Source organism: Brachyhypopomus gauderio, chromosome 12 (assembly GCF_052324685.1).
Source record: "Brachyhypopomus gauderio isolate BG-103 chromosome 12, BGAUD_0.2, whole genome shotgun sequence".
In the NCBI taxonomy this organism is placed as follows: domain Eukaryota; kingdom Metazoa; phylum Chordata; class Actinopteri; order Gymnotiformes; family Hypopomidae; genus Brachyhypopomus; species Brachyhypopomus gauderio.
The window spans coordinates 17,099,141-17,115,632 of record NC_135222.1 but is presented as its reverse complement, the minus strand read 5'-3'; the positions used below and the strand labels follow the sequence as shown (position 1 = coordinate 17,115,632).

The 16,492-nt window shown below is 42.6% G+C and overlaps 3 protein-coding genes and 1 long non-coding RNA gene across 4 annotated transcripts; 3 read left to right on the top strand and 1 right to left on the bottom strand.

Annotated features, from left to right (window-relative positions):
- The first annotated feature begins 1,625 nt into the window (after window positions 1-1,625).
- Window positions 1,626-4,312, top strand: ahsg1 (alpha-2-HS-glycoprotein 1). Its single transcript, XM_077024162.1, has 7 exons — window positions 1,626-1,830; window positions 1,971-2,078; window positions 2,209-2,293; window positions 2,640-2,806; window positions 3,031-3,150; window positions 3,424-3,498; window positions 3,572-4,312. Exons 1-7 carry the CDS (start codon window positions 1,636-1,638, stop codon window positions 4,229-4,231), a joined length of 1,410 nt encoding a protein of 469 aa, XP_076880277.1. The 5' UTR covers window positions 1,626-1,635; the 3' UTR covers window positions 4,232-4,312.
- A 905-nt stretch (window positions 4,313-5,217) lies between these two features.
- Window positions 5,218-11,209, top strand: fetub (fetuin B). The gene is made up of 14 exons (XM_077023295.1): window positions 5,218-5,433; window positions 5,539-5,652; window positions 5,992-6,079; window positions 6,178-6,344; window positions 6,486-6,599; window positions 6,787-6,870; window positions 6,976-7,596; window positions 8,871-9,188; window positions 9,356-9,466; window positions 9,670-9,748; window positions 10,055-10,221; window positions 10,328-10,438; window positions 10,556-10,651; window positions 10,740-11,209. Exons 1-14 carry the CDS (start codon window positions 5,218-5,220, stop codon window positions 10,938-10,940), a joined length of 2,487 nt encoding a protein of 828 aa, XP_076879410.1. The 3' UTR covers window positions 10,941-11,209.
- A 2,587-nt stretch (window positions 11,210-13,796) lies between these two features.
- LOC143527959 (uncharacterized) lies at window positions 13,797-16,401 on the bottom strand. The gene is made up of 2 exons (XR_013134318.1): window positions 16,108-16,401; window positions 13,797-15,460 (listed from the first exon to the last, which is right to left on the bottom strand). It is a non-coding gene; the product is annotated as an uncharacterized LOC143527959 (long non-coding RNA).
- LOC143527958 (fetuin-B) lies at window positions 13,879-15,717 on the top strand. Its single transcript, XM_077023363.1, has 7 exons — window positions 13,879-14,102; window positions 14,253-14,366; window positions 14,477-14,558; window positions 14,662-14,825; window positions 14,912-15,016; window positions 15,100-15,186; window positions 15,295-15,717. The coding sequence occupies exons 1-7, from the start codon at window positions 13,908-13,910 to the stop codon at window positions 15,487-15,489; spliced, it is 942 nt and encodes a 313-aa protein (XP_076879478.1). The 5' UTR covers window positions 13,879-13,907; the 3' UTR covers window positions 15,490-15,717.
- Window positions 16,402-16,492: the final 91 nt, after the last annotated feature.

Below are 16,492 nucleotides of genomic sequence, written 5' to 3'. Positions count from 1 at the left end.
GTTATCCTTGTCCTCTCTGGTCCGGATGACATGGCGTCCCATTGCTCCATAAAGAACTTTAAATCGTGACTCATTTGACCATTGGTCTTCCATTTTGCCACACTCCATTTTATATGACCCCTGGCCCAGTGCAAATGTCTGAACTTGTGGAGCTTGCTTAGAAATGGCTTCCTTTTTGCACCGTAGAGTTTCAGCTGGCAACAGCGGATGGCACAGTGGATTGTGTTCAATGCTTTCTGGAAGTATTCCTGAGCCCATTCTGTTATTTCCTTGACAGTGGCATTCCTGTTTGAGGTGCAGTGAGTTTTACGGCCTTGACCCTTACGCACACCTATTGTTCCTTTTGATGATGTTATGCGCGGTTGATGATGATAACCGGTTGATGAAGGGTAACACCATTCAGGTATTGCTGCACAACAATGGTGGAATTGGTGGAATTGGTGATCCTCTTACCATTTTGGCTTCAGAAAGACACTGACACTCTGAGCTCTTTTTATACCCAATCATGTTGTCAATTGACCTAATTAGTGTTAATTGGTCTTTCAGCTCTTTGTTATATGCTCAATTTCCTTTATCCAACCACTTATTGTTAGTTGTCCCAGCTTTTTTGGGATTTGTTGACACTGTGAAAGTTTGAATCAACATATTTTTCCTTTAAAATGTTACATTTACTCAGATTAAACTTTTGATCTGTCATCTATGTTCTATTACAAATAAAATATTGACATTTGCCATCTCCACATCATTGCATTCAGTTATTATTCACAATTAGTTTAGTGTCCCAACTTTTTTGGGGTCCGGTTTGTAGTATATTAATGTGACCAAGGAATCATAGTAGGTCTTCTGTTGTTTGTAATATTGTGACATTATGGTTAAACACTTTGAAAAGATTCCAAAACACTCAAAGTCATGCAGGTATATAAAATTCCCATTTATATGGTCTTCGTATAGAGGTGTTTTTGTATAGAAGTTTTTTTGTATAGAAGTGTTTTTGTATATAGGTGTTTTGTATGGGGCAAGATCATCTTATCTTTTGGCTCTGTGAAGCAATCAGTGGGTTAAGGTTATTTTTTAAATGTTTTTTAACCTTTCTACCCACCCCAAGGCACACAAGTTAATAATTCACATTGTTAATTGATCTTTTACCAACTTCATTCAATGAAAAGCTCTTTTGCAAATCAAATGTGTAAGTCGTGTTTCACAGCCCTTGGGTAATGCTTAGTCCACACAGTCCCTGAACACCTGCAGGAGTTTGTTTGTTAATTACTGCACTCTGAAGATACATGGTGGGTACATTAATGACTAATTACATTACTAATCCTAATCTCTTAGTAAAGTAGCTTTCTAACACATCAGTGGGATTCTAGATAAAAGATGGATTATAAGATGGAATTTTAAAAATACATGGTGATTATATTCTATAAAAAAAAACCTGGCAGAGCACTCTGCAGATTGCATTAGGATCAGTCTGTTCTGCAGTGCCCTCTGTGACCTCTGTGATCTGTTTGTTTTAGCAATTTCATTGGCAGCTGACATAAAACTGTTTACTTTTGCGTGCATCCCTCTAATCTATAAAGGAGAGTGAGTGTGAGCTGGTGGGGTTCGTCTCCCAGTTGTGGGTGACACTCCACTGCCATGAGAGGACTGTTGATGCTGGCGGCCCTGTCGCAGGCGCTACTTACAGACTGCACGGCCACTCCTGCGTCCTACACCTGCCCCCAGGAACAGGACACGAACGCCACCAACGAAGCACTGCACTTCATTAACGAACATCACCACCATGGCTACAAGTTCAAGCTAGTGAACGTGGACAGCCGCACAGCTCAGGAGGTGAGTGCTGCAGAGAAGAAAACAAATGTGATATGTGTGTGTGTGTGTGTGTGTGTGTGTGTGTGTGTGTGTGTGTGTGTGTGTGTGTGTGTGTGTGTGTGTGTGTGGATGCCATTTTAACGGGATGAGAGCTCTTGCAGGTGGATCCCTGTGAGGTTGTGATGGCTCTGACCTTAGAGGAAACAAAGTGCCATATTGTGAACCCTAAACCTTTTGACGAATGTGAGCTCAGACCAATCGGGCAAATGGTAAACCGGACACAACCAGACACATATTTGATATGTTGTTGTTTATTAAAATAAAAGTTTTACAGCTAGTGTCCCTGATTCAAATTTCTTAAATTTTGGGATGCTCAAATGTCACTCTTCTGCCTTTCAGAAGGTAACAGCAAAGTGCAATGTGACAATTTGTGGAGGGAAATTTAAGCCAGGCATCAAAGAGTACACCTGTGACACAGAGCCAGGTACACACATCACCTACCCAAGTACACCTGTGACACAGAGCCAGGTACACACATTACCTACCCAAGTACACCTGTGACACAGAGCCAGGTACACACATCACCTACCCAAGTACACCTGTGACACAGATCCAGGTATGTAAGAGTACACCTGTAACAACCGGGTGTGTAAGTCACCTGTGTGATGGTCATCTCTGTTTTTATATCCATCCATCCATCCATCCATTTTCCTCCGCTTATCCGGGTCCGGTTCATGGAGGCAGTAGCCTAAGCAAAGATTTTTTTATATGCTTTAGTCCATATTGTCAAAGTTTAATTTAAAGCTGATAATTTTACATTTTGTTTCCAGCTTCCGTAGCAGAGCTGGTCAGAATCTGCCCCGACTGCCCCATTCTTCTACCCCTGCATGACCCCAAAGGCCTAGAGAGTGTGACAGTCGCCCTGGAGAAGTTCAACAATGAGTCGAACCACAAATCACACTTCAAACTGCTGGAAGTGGGAAGAATAACTTCACAGGTCTGATTCAAAGTGACAATGTGGATCTGTGCCATAGTTGCAAAGTCATTCAGAACATTAAAAAAAGCAGACGCACACACACACACACACACATACACACACACGCACACACACACACACACACACACACACACACACACACACACACACACACACACACACACACACCAAGGTTCATCCATGTTTGACATTTTTATATTCACTGTTTTCTATTGTCTTTTCAGTTCAATATGATGTTTGGACAGAGCTATTTTGCTGAGTTTGCCATAGTGGAGACTGAGTGTTCAGACAAAAATAAAACAGAGGACAAAACCGCATGCCAGCCACTCTGTGACCAAGAAGCTGTAAGAACACTTGTCATATCAAACACGTTTGCTCACTGCATTAGTAATGAATTTATAGATCCAGCCCTCTACATTTTCCCCATACATATCCCTACATTACAATATGACCTATACCCCTACCTTAACCCTACATTACAATATGAGTTATACCCCTAATCTTAACCCTACATTACAAATATGACCTATAACCCTAACCCTACATTACAATATGACAATATTCACATTTGTTAATGTGAATGAGTGAATGCAGTTTTATTGGTCTCCCAACATCAGCATCATGGCTTCTGCATATCTTCCCGGCTTGGAAATGATGATCTGACTGTAGACTGTGAGGTTTATGAGGCTCAGGTAGGCAGCATCGTCTTTTAAACACATGATAAGGTCTGTTGCTGTGTTGTGACTTTATTCTGCTTCCTTACAGAACACAACACATCATCACCATGCTCCATTTCTCAGGAGACACTGTGGACATCGAAAAGGCCACTGGTACCACTCAAGGCACCACCATCCAGACCATGCTGGTTCTGGTCATGGCAAGCGTCCAGACCATGCTGGTTCTGGCCATGACAAGCATCCAGGCCATGACAAGCGTCCAGGCCATGACAAGCATCCAGGCCATGACAAGCGTCCAGACCATGCTGGTTCTGGCCATGACAAGCGTCCAGGCCATGCTGGTTCTGGCCATGACAAGCGTCCAGACCATGCTGGTTCTGGCCATGACAAGCGTCCAGACCATGCTGGTTCTGGCCATGACAAGCGTCCAGGCCATGCTGGCTCTGGCCATGACAAGCATCATCACGAAGAGGGTCATTCACATTGTTTTGTTCGTTCAGACCATCCACACCACAGAGGTCCAAAACACCATGGAGACCACCACGAGCACAAGAAAGATCCCACAAAACCCACCCGCCCACCCCAACAGCATCTACCACACAGTGAACCCACACCAGAGCTTCCAGGATCTAGTGAACAAATAGAGTTCCCCTTCCCACAATGTCATGGGGTTGTGAAAATACCTCCTTCTATTCACCCCATATGTCCATTCCCACATGCTTTCATGAGAAGAGGCCAAAAAAGTTGACCCCTGACACTGATGACCAATAAAACAAAGCTCATTCTTCTGCTGTACAGAAGAACACAGATCATGAGATTTTGTCATACAATAAACCTCCTTTAAGTTCATCACCATTGAGTTTGATTTAATCTCTTTATTATCTTCCATCTACACTCATCAGACACCAGACTTCTAGGTGCCAGCTTTTGATCACATGACTGTTAGATATGTCACATGACCTAGATATGTCAAATATCTTTCATGTATAAGGCACCTAAAATTCTAGAAATCTGTAGATAAAATTCTAGAAAAAGTGTTTCTGGGAAACTGGAGTGACAGTATTGTTGAGTACAGACCCAGTGCAATACAGTGTTGAGTACAGACCCATGCAATGCACACATCTAAAGTGAGTGATGTAAGCAATGTCCACCAATATCCACCAATGTCCACCAGTGGTAAAGGGAGTGTGTGAGAGATGCACACCAGATTCACAGAGGAATGAAAACAGTGGCTCATTACATTTTCCATTCAAAAAATACTTTCTATATTAAAGAGTAAAATTTTAATGTAAATGAAAAAGTAATGTGAATAATTTAAGTTTAAATGTGTTAGAATGTCAAATAAGTTTATATTAACAGCTACAATCCAAATAGTCACAAGACAAGTCAGTTTTCGGAATGCACAGCCCTTCCTACCCCTAGTCAGTCATTATTGAAAACCAACACTACTTGGTTCAAAGGGTAGGGTGTAGGTCCGAGAGGTCTGATTGTGTTGTGTGACTGATTGTGTTGTGTGACTGATTGTGTTGTGTGATTGATTGCCACTGAATAAGAACACAAAGGTCTTTCAGAAGAGAAAGGGTCCTTGTTTACTAGGGGCTATAGGAGGGGAGACCTTGTTTACTAACTGGGAGGGCTCTGGGTACTATAGGAGACTATAAAAGCTTTAGAACTCCTTCCCATATGAGCACGGGTATGTGTGTGTGTGTGTGTGCGAGTGAGTGCAGCTCTATCATGTTGTTGCTGCTGGTGTCGCTGGTGCTGGTGAGTGTGCGTGCGGCCCCTGTGGACCCTGTGGACCCTGTGGGTCCCGCCCTCACGGCAGGCTCCTGCCATGATGCTTCAGCAAATGGGGCAGCTGCACAGGCCGTAGATACCATCAACCTGGACCGCACGGACGGCTACGTCCTGGCACTGGAGCGCCTCAGCAACGTCCACTACACACGCCACGTGAGTGAGCGCCGCTCCTTATTTGAGCTCACATCTGAATTATCACGGATCATCAGATTTGTTCTGATTTGTTGTTTTCTGATTTGTTGTTTTTTTCATCGTTAGGGAGAAACGGGAGTGGTGTATTATCTGACAATCGACGTTCGTGAAACAAAGTGCCATGTCCTCAGTAAGAAAAACTGGAGGAACTGTGAAGTCAGAGATATTGGCGGAAACCCGGTGATGCACCCATTACAATGTCCATTTACAATGTCAAATTTACAATGTGTCCATTTAAATTTGATAAAGGAGTTTAACAGTGCACGGTGTGCCTTCACTGAAAAAAATAAAGCATTGGCTCAATGTAATAAAATTGAATTAATCAATCACACAAATTTTTTTTCATTGAATCAATCCAAAAAACTAAATTCATTTAGTCATGAATTTAGTTTTTTGGATTGATTCAATGATAAAAAATTTGTGTGATTGATTAATTCAATTTTATTACATTGAGCCAATGCTTTATTTTTTTCAGTGTTGTTAACCCGTGTTTCTCCCTGTGCATCTTGTGAAATGCAGGTGTACGGTCAGTGCAGGGGAGTGATCTACATAAACAAAGTTCACAGAGTCTCTCGTCTCTACAGATACAGCTGTTCAATCAAGCCTGGTAAAAAAAACACTGATTCACCACAGGAAACTTCGATACCTTCAGTGTTAAGCACATTAAAGGAAAGACCGTAACTGAATATCTGCTTTCTGTTGAAGTTCCTGCCTCCAAAATCGTTCAGGTGTGCCCTGACTGCCCCGTTCTGATCCCAGTGGATAATGCCAACGTGGCCAAGGCTGTGAGGATGGGCACTGAGAAGTTCAACAAGAACAGCATGTTTGCAAACTACTTCATCCCTCTAAACATCACAAGAGCTACGTCCCAGGTTAGAGCGAGAAATAAAGGATGGAGGAACGAAAGAAAAAGAAAGACACTGCATTCCAACTGAACTCCTCTCTCTCTCTCTCACTGTATGTCTCTCTCTCTTTTTCTTACACTTTTGTTTTTTTCTTTCTTTCTCTTCTAGGGGGGGTTTGTCACTTTTTACAATGTGGAGTTCACCATCCAGGAGACAGAGTGCTCCAACAAGACTGATATAGCAGAGATTTCACAGTGCAAAATCATGACCTGTGAATTTGCGGTAAGTGAAATAAGATTCCCTAAGACATGTATTTGGTCAACTGCTGCAATAACTGCTGTAGTCAAACACTGACTGTTAGTTTTTTCTGTAGTGTATATGTTCTTATGAAGTTTGTTATGTGTATATTTGACTATAAGTTGTTGAGCCGTCAGGGCAACGTGACAGTGAGTCTGTGCTTCCTCTTCAGCACAAAGGCCTCTGCAGATCCTCACTCTCTTACGCCAACGGCAACGAACACCTAAACGCTGAATGTGAAATCTTTGAACCTGAGGTATACAGAAAATCATTTAAGAAATCAGAGTGTATACTTAAGTGTATACTACAAGTGTATACTACAAGTGTATACTACAAGTGTTACAACAATCGTGTCTTTCAGGCTGCAGAGGAGGAAAAGAAGAGGCATTTTCATGGAGGAGACCACAGCCATGCTAATGTCAGTGATATGTCTTTAGGACATGACCACCCACACAGCCAAAGTCATCCCCATGACCGCACGCATGATCATGACCACAAGGGGGAACACACGCACGATCACTCTGAGAATTCCAGCCCCCATCACACGCATGAACACAGGGAACATGACCACGTTCATGCACACCACTCAGCAGCCCACAATCACACCCAGGACAAGGGCACACACTCCCACCACAATTACGGTCATGGGGAGGGTGAGACTCACGCACACGACCACGAGCTAGCCCTGGACCACCTGCACCAGCACGTGCACCTCCATGTGCATGAACACCACCACCACCACCATCACCACCAGCATGAGAGCCACCCAGAGCGGCCTGAGGGGAGCGTCCACGTCCTGCCCGCCCTGGACCAGGCCGCCACCCTCCCAGCTCTCCCTGCACAAGATCCAGGACACGCTTCCCTTGGACAACTCCGCCCCAACCCACAGACCACCCAGGAAAAGGAGCCCACCCTTGTGCCGTTCCCGACGGCCCAGTCAGACCAGTGCCCGGCAGAGTCCACCGGCTTTGCTGAGGATCCAGTCTTTAAAACTGCTGTTGCGTGAAAGCTCATAATGTTCTTTATCTAATAAAGTATGCTTTCAGTTCATTCACTCTTTACTCCTTTCTTTGTCCTATTCGCAACTCATTACATTTTATGACACTGTTTCATTGACAACCACCAACTTGTCCACCAGAGGTCCTCGTCCTCTAAAGCCTAAACACACCTGTTCCCCAGTCTCATCCCTGTAATAAATCTGATATTTCTGCTCCATCCTAAGCTAATGTTTCATATTCGTAGTATTTGATCTCTGCTGCCCTCTAAATTGTGTGATTTTGGGCAGTTATAGTTGTCAGTTTCCTCTCTCCATTAAAGCTTCACTCATGGCAGCTGCAGACTTGCTGGGCTCTGCACGCTCACACTGGTCATTAACAACACAACGTTCCCCTGTAATGTGGATAATGTATAATACATGTATATGGAATAAAGGCTAACAATAATAACAAAATACTTATTATAAATAATAATAAGTATAAAATAATGATCAAATACATATAAATAATACATTTATAATAGCAATAATAAGCGTATTATAAAAGTAAGGCTAACATGGCATGTGGAGGTGCTGACGTGGCGTGTGGAGGTGCTAACATGGCGTGTGGAGGTGCTGACGTGGCATTTGGAGGTGCTAACATGGCGTGTGGAGGTGCTAACATGGCGTGTGGAGGTGCTAACATGGCGTGTGGAGGTGCTGACGTGGCGTGTGGAGGTGCTGACGTGGCGTTTGGAAGTGCTAACATGGCGTGTGGAGGTGCTGACGTGGCGTGTGGAAGTGCTAACATGGCGTGTGGCGGTGCTGATGTGGCGTGTGGAGGTGTTTATGAGGCGTGTTGAGGTGCTTACGAGGTGTGTGGAGGTGTTTACGAGACGTGTTAAGGTGCTTTTGTCTGTCACCTTTGCCCATTTGTCTTTGGACTGTTTTTGTTCGGTAATGTTCATTTAAATTTTTTTAAAACATTTGTCTGTGCAGTACAAACAAGTCGTTGCACCAGGCTGTCTCCTCCAACATTTCTAATTCACCTCACACTCGGACACTCCTATAGAGGGCCAACTGTTCCCACGATGCAGTGCTGCCTAATTCCAGAGGATGCGCTCACACATGCAGAACAGGCTCAGTGAAGATGGTGGGGAACCACAAGAGAGAACTGAAGCGGGCAGCCAGGGGAGGCTGAACAGAGACAGAGGCTGCATTGTGCCTGTTACTGTGGTGAGGGGCCATCTGAAAATGCTAATGAGTGTAGAGGTTAACAACAGATAAGACCACTGTTTGCTGATGGGTGCAGGGGAAAGTTCACGGTTTGCTGTGTGACTGAGAAAGTGTCCAGGGATCTGCACCCTCTCGTGTGCTTGGATCTGTCAGGAGGAGATTTCCTGGGGAAAATGGTGTGGTTCTTGGTTGTGGTGCTGCTGTGTTTGTGTGTGCGGGGCGGCGCGACCCCGGACACGGCGGGTTGCCTGGCGCCGTCTGTCGTGCAGGCAGCTGAAGTGGTGTTGGACCAGATCAACGCACTCCGCCTTCAGGGCTACATCTTCTCCCTGAACAGAGTCTACGACGTCATGCAAGAGGACAAGGTGAGTTTGGTGAGATTGTGATGAGGTCTGAGCAGAAATCTTTTATTAGTAAAAAAAATCAATGTCCACAAAAAGTATTAATGTGAAGGGTCCCTAATGTAGTTAATGTATTTTATGATATGTGACGTGGTACGCCATGGGTGCAGACTAAACGGTTCTGTCTATAGGATGGAGCTGATAACCTCTACCTAACGATAGATGTTTTGGAGACAAAGTGTCATGTGATCAGCAGAAGGAAATGGAAGTCGTGTGAAGTAAAGGGTGTTGGAGATGTTCCTGTAAGTTCTCACACAGCAATGTTTACCACCAGAGCTAATATAATTATCTATACTATATCACAGGAAAAACCATCTTAGGAGGATGGTCACTTTAACAAATTGGAAAGTAAATGAAAATCATAAAATAACTGGCCATCTTCATGACCATCTCCTGTCTAAATGTCCTGTCTAAACTTCCTGTCTAAATGTCCTGTCTAAATCAGGTCTTTGGAACATGTGAGGCACTCATCACCATTCAGCCCAATGTTACTCTCCGTAACTTCAACTGTGTCATCCAGCAAGGTGAAGAGCAACACTATAACTGTAGTTGTGCAGCTGTGGTTAGAACTGTACCTGTGTATCTTTGGTTAGAGCGTGACACGAACTGTATTTGTGTAACTGTGGTTAGAGCATGACACTAACTGTAGTTGTGTAGCTGTGGTTAGAGTGTAACACTGTAGTTGTGGTCACAGTGTCACCATAACTGTAGTTGTGTAGTTGTGGTTAGAGCGTGACACTGTAACTGTAGTTGTGTAGTGTGAATAACACTAATTAATAAATGCAGTTTGTTTTTTTTGTTAAACTAACAAATGGAATTCTCTCTTTCAGTCCCTGCCGTTGCCATAGTTGAAAGTTGTCCAGACTGCCCAACAGCAGAGAGTCAGAATGAGCCAATTGTAGCAGAAACAGCAAATCTTTCTCTACAAAAATTCAATAAAGAGTCAAACATGCCCAACTACTTTACTCTCCTGAGCATAACTGCTGCGAGTATGCAGGTAGGCTTCAGCCACGCCCTCTAGCCCCGCCCTCCACCCCAGCCTTCCAGCATCTTTACACTTCACATGGGCATTCACTCACATGTTCACTTTATCATCACCACAGTGGGTGGTGGGTCCAGCCTACTTTGTGGAGTTCACCATACAGGAGACAGACTGTGTTAAAGCCTCGGCTAATGTTGACTTCACCCAGTGTCACCCGAAGGACGACGAGTCTGTGGGTATTATGTATAACAAAATTATCTATACATAAATGCCTGCAATTAATTCTCTTACCATACTTACACACTCCACAGAAAACATCACATCTGGACGTGTCTGTCATCTCTTTCAGGCAAAGGGTTTTTGTACTGGATCCCACATTACCAATGACAACAACCCTGAGACCAAAATTCCTATAGAAGTCAACTGTTCAATCTATAAACAACCAGTAAGTTCCCCTCTCATATGGGTTATGGACGTTTGAAGTAGTTTGGGGTGGAATGTGATGGAGTAACTGTGGTGTTGGTGAACTGCAGCTGACTACTACACCTGAGGAACGCCATGATGCTATCAGCCAGACACCGACTGAAAGACCTCCACCCGCCCACACGGCCTCTGGATCAGTGCTGGTGGCCCCACCTCCACCCGTCCCGTTGCCTCCCAGAGCTCCAGCAGCTGCTAAAAACTGCCCTGGAATAAAGAGACATTCTCTAGGACTCAGAGCACTGAGACTGTGAAGCAACACGTCACGTGTTCTCACATGTCACGTGTTCTCACATATCACGTGCTTTCACGGTCGAGAAGCACTATAAATAAATACTGCATCATACTTTTATCATGAATATCCCTTAATTTACAGTAGCAACATTTTCAGTTTTCTGGGTTTCATTCTTACATCCCAGCAAGCAACAGCAAAATAAACAGATAAGATATCCAAACTAATACAACATAGAAGCTAATAACAGTAAGTAGTGAGCAGCAATTAATTTTATTCATACACATTTCCATGTACCTAAATATTATCAAACAGTAGTGGCAATACAAACATCCTGTCTGCACATTCCTTCCATTCCCTTCACTCCCATCACTCCCATCACTCCCTTCACTCCCATCACTCCCATCACTCCCTTCACTCCCATCACTCCCATCACTCCCATCACTCCCATCACTCACATCACTCCCTTCACTCCCTTCACTCCCATCACTCCCATCACTCCCATCACTCCCTTCACTCCCATCACTCCCATCACTCCCATCACTCCCTTCACTCCCTTCACTCCCATCACTCCCATCACTCCCATCACTCACATCACTCCCTTCACTCCCTTCACTCCCTTCACTCCCATCACTCACATCACTCCCTTCACTCCCTTCACTCCCATCACTCCCATCACTCCCATCACTCCCTTCACTCCCTTCACTCCCATCACTCCCATCACTCCCATCACTCACATCACTCCCTTCACTCCCATCACTCACATCACTCCCTTCACTCCCTTCACTCCCTTCACTCCCATCACTCCCATCACTCCCTTCACTCCCATCACTCCCATCACTCCCTTCACTTAATAACAATAAAGTTTATCAGGCTTTTGATGGGGGAGCAATTTAATATTGCAGAATGCTAAAGTACTGACAACTAGTATGTTCTAAACAGTAAATAAATGTATGCTCTAAAATGCCTTGATGTTCAGATAGCGGTGAGTAAAATGGGTGCTCTGTGCACCTCTGTGCACCCCTGCGATTGTCGTGGGCTCCGTATTTTCCAACTGAAATGTTAAATGCAGTCCAGTATCATCAATTAATTAGAAGAGGATGAATACTGGTACTGAAAAAGAACAGGTGAAACAGACAGGTGAAACCATGTGGTCGCCTCAGAACAACCACACCTGAATACTGTCTTGTAACACAAGCAACAGAACCATAGAGGATGCAGAAGGAATCTATACTATTGTCAGGACAGTCCAGACAGACATCAATACCAGATGATCCATAAGCTCTCATGGGAGTTCTGGAAATAGCAGAAGAAGACGGACATCTTGAACAGACTTCATCACCAGTCTTGGAGACCAGAAGTGAACAGGCCTCACCCAACACCATTCTCTGAAGCCTGCAACTTCCCAACTTTGGATTTGCTAAACAACACTTTAAACAACACTTATAACTTTAAACACCCACCCACATAGACATGAATAGTGACAGAAACTTAACAGAGATGATTTGCACTGAATCGGACAAACACAGGCTAGACACTACACATATCGGGCGCAGGACTTCCTTATGTAAGACCAGAGACCGTACAGGATGTAAAATATTTATTAGCCTTGTATGAGCCTAGTACCTAGTCTGGAGATGTCTCTCAAAGCAAGGGACAGTGTAGGGGATGGTGAACTGTCTCTATTACGACCTAAAATAAAAAGAGTCACTCACCATATTTGATGTTAATATTAGAACTATTCTAATACATTTTGTAATACATTTTGTTTAATGTGATGTTAAAGCAAGTCAAGAGATGGCGCTATTGCATTTCTGTGGATTGCTCTGAGCACTGAGCATGTACAGATCTGAATCACACACTTACTGTTATCTCCTCACAGATCCCCAGAGTCACACAGCCTCGACTTGTTCACTGCTCAAGTATTTAGGTATTTAGTACTTACTCCTCAAGCTACTGTTTGGTGTTTATTTCCTTGAAGTACCAATACTTCTAGATGAGTTTTAGTTAATGTTTTAGCCTACACTACCTCTCCATGGTAACTGGTGTAATTTCATGTAATTTCATAATGTGTTGTAGTGATTATGCCATTCAATTAGAATGATATTATTCTCATGCTGTGTGGAGGAATATGATTGGGAAGTGGAATACAAACAATACAATTCAAACAATCCTTTGAAAGCAAACAAGTCTGTAGAAAAACATATTTCCAGATTCCACAAGTCAACAAAGAATTGTATTATTAGACTATAAGACTATACTACTACTATAATTATTCATAATTTGTTTATTATTTATTACTTCAAAAACGAGTGTCAAGTTTACACAAAACTGTGGTTGTCATTAAATGATTGGCTACTCAAACAAGTGCTGATCTCTGCAGAATCACTGTTAACTACTGTTGCATAAGCATAAGCATTTGCTGCTGTTTATCAGTGGGGCAAAGTTCAGTGTTTAAAGTTTACTGTCTAACAATCAAATCTGCATCTTCTCCGCAACTGCCAGAAATATTTGTGAAAATGATGCAGATTGTGTTATACTTTCATAACGTCAGGGTGTCGCAGTAGTGGTTATGTTGTGCATGGACACCGTTGTGCTGAAGACCCCTCAGTCTCCACAAGAAGAAAGTTACATCTCACTCAACACACTGTATGATGCCACATGAAGTGCTAATAAATGTTCCTCAGGTCTGGTGTGTTTGCAGTCAAACAATCAAAATAAATATTGTTACTTCGTATGTGAAGAGCAAGCAGACATTATCAAGAGAAGGCAGAGCCTCTGATGTAACTGATGTTGCTTTCAAAGTCTTTCTTAAACTAAAAGTGTGAAGTAAAGTTGAGCTAAGTCTCTCCTATGAAACAGTGAATTGCGACACGTGAAATTTATGCTACGTCATTTTTCCAAACACTGTGTGGGTATAAGAACACGCTGCTTAAGGTCAGAGTGGAGTCATCCCTGAATGCTCACTTACACAGATTGCTTTGTGAAAATGCCGGAGATCATCTTACTGTCACTCATATTTCTTTTCTCTCAGCATGTCACTACGTCTCCTGTGCAAATAGGCTGCCTGGATCCCACAGTGTTGAAGGTGGCAGAGGACTCACTGGACCAGCTCAATCTTCACAGGAAAGACGGCTACATCTTCTCACTGAACAGGCTGTATGATGTCACGAAAGTGGCAAAAGTGAGATAATGTTGATAAAGTTCCCTCTGGGCTTGTGTGCTTGCAGTGAAGCGATCAAAACCTGATACTGAAATGAAATATTCGAAGGAATCTGACACCAGTGTTTAATTTGGAGTCAGCAGACTTGCTCAGCTGTTTATGTCTCCATAGGAGGGAGGTGGGGACCTTTTACATTTGACCGTAGATGTTCTGGAGACAAAGTGTCATGTGATCAGCAGGAGGAAATGGAAGTCATGTGAAGTAAAGGGCTTTGGATATGTTCCTGTAAGTTCGCCTTGTAAAAAAAATACACACACACACACATGTAGGTAAACACGAGTTGTCAACAGAGTTCTGCTATAATGCTGATGTGTCGACGTCTCTCTTTCTTCTAGGTCTTTGGAAAATGTGAAATATTTGTTTCCATTCAGAACAACACCAGCAATATTCAGAAGTACAGTTGCACCATCCAACAAGGTGAGTTGTGGTTCTGTAATGAGGCAAAATTCACTGAATAGCCATTTGAAGTCAAGATCAAAATGTAACATATGCTGATTTAAAAAATCTTTCTTTATTCCAGCGTTACCTAGAGATATACTGGACTCATGCCCAGACTGCCCTGTAGCAGTGGACCTAAACAACACCAACGCAGCAAAAGCTGTACAGGCTTCACTTAAAAAATTCAACACTGAAAACCCATCCAATTACTCTATTCTCCTCAACATAACAGGAGCTAAGATGCAGGTCTGATAAAATCACTTTCTGTTAAATGTAACCATTTAAAATTGGAATCGTTTCCAGTTACATCCTATGACTATTCAATTTGACAGTGGGTTGTTGGTCCAGCATACTTTGTGGACTTCACCATACAGAGGGCAGACTGTGTTAACAACACATCTGGTGCAAATGAATGCCTGCCACAGAATGAAACATCTGTAAGTAAAAGGCAAACTATATAAATAACAGAATAAAATGAGAAACTATTAAGCACATTGTTTACTAAACATATTTTCTTAAGACAAAGGGCAGCTGCACTGGATCACATGTTGAAAATATGCATATTCCAAAAACTTACATAGACGTCACCTGTTCATTCTTTAAACTGGTATGTTTTCTTTATGTGTTAGTAGTGTATTATTCTACTATAAAATCTTTATGAGCCAAGTACTCTCAGGGCTGTGTTATATGAATGGTGTGTTATCATGCATTGCAGCCTGAACAAGACACGCAGGAGCACCATGGCCAGGCCAGTGTACGAGCTATGATGCTTGATGGTGCAAACATCCGTGGGACAGTTCGTGTTCTGTCCCCTAAAAACAATCAATTCTTCTCCAGAGCCCAACCATCCACCTATAACTGCCCTGGGAGCAGAAGTCATTCTGTGGGAATAAGAAAATTAGATCAGTGAGCAAAATGTACAGGCCCAAAAACAAGTGTCATAGAAATAATTAATAATTAATAATAATAATAATAATAATAATAATAATAATAATAATAATAATAATAATAATAATAATAATAAGATTTAAAACTTTTATTTGCAGATAATCATCCAATATATATGGCATGTCGCCTAAATACAATATTTTAATTGTGTATTAAAATATTCATATTGTATCATATTGCATTGTTTAATCACTGTATTGTTTAATCCCTGTTTTATTAAATCCGGTAAATTGTATGAAATTCCTCGTTGCTAACATGACATTATTCCTATTGTGTTACGGTAGGAGGAGGCAGGCACGACGAGCGGGTAACTTCAGACATACAACGTTTATAGGTGCACAACGAATAAAGTGCAGCTCGGATAGCGCAAGCACTCTTACACAGAACACTCACAAGGCACGAGCTTTAGACAAAGACGAGCACGAGACATTGCGCGAACGCACATTAAATAGGTGTAGAACCCTACACCTCGTGATCACGTGACAAGGCATAGTCGAGACCAGAGCCCACGAACACGCTCACAAACAACCCACACCCACGGAACTACAAACATGGACATAACTAGACGCAGACAACGTACCGACACGCCCACAAGGAGGGGTCCAGAGCTGTCACCGTGATATACTGTGTGTATAAGTAAAACAGTAAAATATTCAAACAATTAAATAAAACATTTAGAGCAAACACATTAAGAATTCAAGAAATTGTGTTTCTAATGTAGCTAGCTCATATCAAACACTACACATAATTAAAGTGCAAAATAGATAATAAGCAAAAAAATAATCAGATTTCTTAAGTGGTTTGCAGCCAACTGTTCAGAACCCACCAAACTGCACTACCTTCACAACCTGCAATACATTACTTTATATTACATATATAACATATATATGTTATCAACATATATAACATTCACTGATGTGCTGAAACTACATCTGTAGCAACACTGGTTGTCATGGACACTATAA